This window comes from Odontomachus brunneus, unplaced genomic scaffold, assembly GCF_010583005.1.
Source record: "Odontomachus brunneus isolate Ranch 3 - 2012 unplaced genomic scaffold, Obru_v1 Obru_scaffold_161, whole genome shotgun sequence".
Lineage (NCBI taxonomy): Eukaryota > Metazoa > Arthropoda > Insecta > Hymenoptera > Formicidae > Odontomachus > Odontomachus brunneus.
Genome location: NW_022639611.1, coordinates 745,843 through 751,009, shown reverse-complemented (window position 1 = coordinate 751,009; position 5,167 = coordinate 745,843). Strand labels below are relative to the sequence as shown.

At 32.1% G+C, this 5,167-nt stretch overlaps 2 protein-coding genes across 3 annotated transcripts in view; one reads left to right on the top strand and one right to left on the bottom strand.

The window, feature by feature from the left end:
* The window catches only part of LOC116850926 (ATP-dependent helicase brm), a 64,851-nt gene that overhangs the window by 37,713 nt on the left and 21,971 nt on the right, over window positions 1-5,167 (top strand). The gene's annotated exons all lie outside the window — the stretch shown is intronic.
* LOC116850929 (inositol monophosphatase 1-like) overlaps window positions 2,461-5,167 on the bottom strand; it is a 9,088-nt gene continuing 6,381 nt past the window's right edge. For both annotated transcript variants that reach the window (XM_032829794.1, XM_032829793.1), the window contains exons 4-5: window positions 3,914-4,171; window positions 2,461-3,807 (exon numbers count right to left, since the gene is read on the bottom strand). In XM_032829794.1, coding sequence (XP_032685685.1) covers window positions 3,671-3,807; window positions 3,914-4,171 — 395 coding nt within the window. In that variant the 3' untranslated portion in view covers window positions 2,461-3,670. The remainder of the gene's footprint in view (window positions 3,808-3,913; window positions 4,172-5,167) is intronic.

The window sequence follows — 5,167 nt, the reverse complement described above, 5'->3', positions numbered from 1 at the left end:
ATATATATATATATATATATATATATATATATATATATATATATATATATATATTTATATATATTAACATAATGTTCTTATCGTATTTTCTATATGTGCATATGCAGTTATGTATTTAGTGTGAGATCGTCTTCAAGCTGTTCTGACACTGGCACCGACGCCGCAACGTTTTTGATGCATCTGGAACCTTTAAATTATGTCCGCTATTTTCTATTCAACTAGAGCCTTGGCCAGTCTCTTATATCTAGGATCTCTAGTAACACTCTCACCATCCCGCCATCTAACGGAGAACATAGTCAACGGACATTTCTGTGGTGAGGAGATGATGTTTCTTACGCGTAAATTCACGATTTTAGACTTTGAGCTAAGATAGCTCAGCTTCTGGAACAAAAAGACTGGAAAGAGAAAAAAAAGTAAAGACAGTTTTATTAAGTAATGTAAACCCAAGGAATCGATTAAGTCCCTCCTTAAGAACTTCGTCAATTCAGCTGTTATAGCCGAAATGAGGATCTAACCTACATTCAACTAAAGCCGTCGTGTAATTATACGCGGTAGGCCGCGTTGCTTCGCGCTTGCACTTGGCTTCGCGACACTACTAGTGTCGCTTGATTTTTGTCACGTCAAACAAAACTTTGTTCGACCAATCAAAAAATTGGTTTGGACCATTCTAAAGAAGTGTTTCTTTGATTCAACCAAATGGTTCTCTCTCTCTGTGTCAAAAATTTTAAATATATATATTTTAGCAAGATAAACTCTATTGATAAGTTTATTGAACTATTCTAGAAAATATTATAAAATTGATGAAAATTTTATATAAAATAAAAGCTATAATATATTCTCTCCATGTGCCTATTTTTTAGTTTTGATTTCGATAGATAGTTTTCTTGTTCATTAAACGACATGGAGTTCCCAGAGATTCATATCTTATATTCGTGAGTCATAACGTAGGAAAAAGTGTATACACTTGTTCTGATCTACAACCTATTGTACTTTTTGGTGATTATAATAGTACCACCTGCTTTGCTTATAATCACTGTGCCTACCGCGACATCCTATGGTTGAAGATAGCCATGATGCATTACACCATATCCCGCGCTATGTGTGCCATGCTCAAAGCAGCCGATCTGATGTTCCTGGCGCTAAATTTCACAGAAAATCACTTGTGAAAAGAATTTTGTCCACGGTGCCGGAATATTTAAAATTATATATTCGCGTTTCAATTACCATGGCACAGCAGATAGTAACACTGTTGTTCTGCCTTGGACGATATCTCGATCTTTCGTGTTCTTCATATGATATGTCATCGATAATTTATAACCAAATTTTCTTCAATTCTGTGAAAAATTTGTAGCAATATGAGTAATACTGACTTGCCAATATTCCTTTGTTTTCCTTTTTTGTCAATCGCAGTATTACGGTTTTTCCCATTTACAAATTACGTGACTAATATATGCGATAACAGTTGCACGGTCTATAATTCCCTTAATTGTAAGAGCAAATCGAATGAATCATACATCGCATAAATCAAATTCAAAATAAAAAACGCGGTCAAAATCTATTGTAATTATACAAAGTGTGTTAAAACTATATGATGAAGTATGATATTTTAAGACTCGTGGTTCCTTGCCGCGGAATTTTTGATTGATGACGTTAAAACGCATGTCTAAAATCCTGGTGAAATAATCATTAAATAACCATAACATTAACGTAACATGCACCTTTCTTTTTAACCTACTTTTGCTCATAATTTCATCATGTTAATTTTATGATTATTTATTGATTATCAAAGTAAAAAGAAGATTTTTGGAATATTTTATAAACGTGCTTAATCAATTTTGGTAAATTAGTTAAATACCTTTTAAAATTTTTTACACGATTTTTTTTCGATGTACAGTATATTCAACGCATATTTCCAATAACCTGTTTGTGACAAGCAATTAATAATAAAATTATTTTCAGATTGGAGCACTCTGCTATGTTTGGAGGTTTCTTCCGCTTATAGAGAACATAGTAACTTTACCAATAGTTTTAAAAGTGCAGATTCGTTTCTTACTTAAAAAGGCGTCCTTGCTTTTATTTTGTTGTACAGCTCCGAATTCAGAATTGTAGATGATGCCCATGACAAGCTCTTTGCAAATTACCAAATCTACGGATATACAGATATGAAGAAATGCGTTTACAAAATTAAAGATACCGTCGATCGGGTCGATTATTCGACCCGATCGATAATTCCGATAATTCATTGGCACTTATCATTTTTTCGATAATAAATCTGAAATGCGGTTGTTTTAAATATGGCGTCTTTGATAAATAGAACTTGGTGTAATTTTTAACGTAAAGGTAATGTTTGAACCGAATTCTTCGGTTATTTTCAACGGACTTTATTTTAGGACTTTATGTATATGATAGGTTAGCTGCTTTAATTTTTTAATAAAGTCTTATTTATGTATGTAAAGCAAACTCTAAATTTTATTCACATAGAGATTATAAAACACATATGACTCAACATATATTATTTGTATTTTCCGTTTTATTTATATAAATTTAACAACCAAAGATAGCATTAGTCATATTATGTAGTTAGATCAATTTTTTCATAGTTATAAAAGAGTATCTACAGGGTGTCTGATTCGTATAAGAGCTAATATATAGTTAGAATAGGTCAGGGTAAGTAATGCAATCGGTGCCTTTTTTAAACAACGTAAAATTTTGAGATATTAACGATAAAGAATTTCTACCGAGCGGCAGCTCAATTAGTACGCGCACTGCGGTGAGACGAACGCTCTACGCGCTGGGCATGACAGGCTAGCTGGGCCAACCAGCTAGCAACGCATTGCAAGGATTTTCATTTACATTATACGCAACGTCCAAGTTTGTCATATATTTTTTTATAGTTAAGGAGATTAAATAAATACGTATGACTAATTATATTGACGACCAATTAAATCGGCTAATTACATATGGATAATAACAAGTTTTACTATCATCTATTTGTCAATTGTGCTTCTAACTTCTCTTAATGCACTTTCTATATCGCTCGCTTATTGATGTAACTTTTACTAGATCTGCCGCTAGTCTCGAACTGCAAAATATTCTTCTACAAGTTGACACTCTAACAATTAGCATTATTAATCTCATATACAGGTTTGGTACTCTAGTTTGTTATACATTGCGCTTAGCGCAATTACACGTAATTACTTGAAAAACTTTTGCTTATCATAATACGGCCAAATGTATTGTGCTATTTATTTCACACGGATAATGAGTAAATATTAAGCAACTTTGTTTCGACGTTCAGATCTATACATTATTGTTGATAAATAATAAGAGATCGATATATGAATATCAGTACAATCATAGACTTTTATGTGATAATATAACTTAACAAATTATGTAATATTTTATATAATGCTGAATACAGGGACACATATACAATATTTAATATATGTATATAATTAATATTTTATAAATAACATGTCATTTTAGGTTCTGAATGTCTTTTAAATACTCGCAAAGAAATTATTTTGCGACAGTTCCCTTTTGTGATAGATTTTTAGCATCTGTGTGTTTTATTTGCATAAAATTTTAATTTGTAATTCTGAATATAGGAATATACATGTATCTTTTAAATAATAAATTGTAATTTCAAGTGAGAGTGTCTTCGGGGAAGTTATGTTGCAGCTTGCAACAATAGTTTTCTCTGATGAGTCTTAACGTCTGCATGTGTTATTAACTTCACTAGCTCTCCTGCTAACTTGCTGTTACCAACAGCTAATAGTTTTGGTGACATCATATTGAACTTTTCACCTAGCCGAGAAACGAAAAATAATATAAACGACATATATATTCGGCGATATATTTTTTCCATCGATTTCATGTATCAATGATGTAATTTAACGAAGTAATACAGTACCGTTTGTGTCGATCACAATACCGCCGGCCTCCTTAATGATAAGAATACCTGCAGCTACGTCCCAAGGCATCAGATGATCGGAGTGGTAACCCTCGACAGCTCCCATGGCTACGTGACACAGAGTCAACGCCGCTGAACCCATAGTTCTTATTCCATGTGCTATCGAGACAAAAGCTTCCAATCTGCCCAGTATAATATCGCGGACGTTCTCGATAGTCGCGTACGAAACTTCCAAACATAGCAGAGAGTGCTCCAGTTCTGGAAATAATTTTATTATTAATTGTCTGTCACAATCAGGTTATTGGAAATATACGGTAAATACACTGTATATCGAAAAAAAATCGTGTAGAAAATTTTAAAAAGTATTTAATTAATTTACCAAAACTTAATTTTACAAGAGTTTAAGGGAATGCTGAAGTCGATGATAAACTTGAAAAATGTCGGTAACGTAGACGATTGTCGCTAACACCATCACGCTATCCTTTTCGTATTTCTTGTACATACAGAACTTATGTAAATATGTGTTGCTTTGTTTTCTTTGTTTTATCGTATTCACCTAACCACGCATGATATTTTAGATATTTTCCTGCAAGCTTATCCGATATTCTAAAAGTCCATTTATAATAGGATTGGTAGTAAACAATAAAATATAAACAGTAAACAAATTGACCAATCACAGTCTATTTTTCTTATAATAATGATGACCCTTAAGGCTCCTAACATCTCGCATTGTCTATCTCTTTTTAATGATGTCAGAAGCGAGAAAATACATGCTAAAAATTCTTGCAAAATACGTTAAAATAAAAATATATATCCATAAAGTAACACTTGCAATCGATTAAATAAATTTGTGAAGTATTCCGTGCACTCTTCTTTTGCTCTAACAATCAATAACTTATTGTAAATTAACCTGAATAGAAATAGGCGAAAAAATAGGTTAAAAAGAAGCCTTTTTTGAATATTACGTTGATAATCAATATAATATTTCAATAGTCATTAAAATAAGAAAACCATTTGCCTATAAAAAAAGTACGCCAAGTGCTTTTTATGTAAGTTATTATAATTTTTTTCAACATTATTGTATTTCTCTAACTATTTTATTTTTTATTTAATAATATATATATACAGGGTGTCCCGAAGTCCCATGATGACCCTTGGTGAGAACGTAGAACGGATTGAGGTGAGCAAGAAAGTCCTGTGCCGTTTTGCGATATTCGCAATAGTTTTTGAGAAATTAATTATTTTGTCTCAACA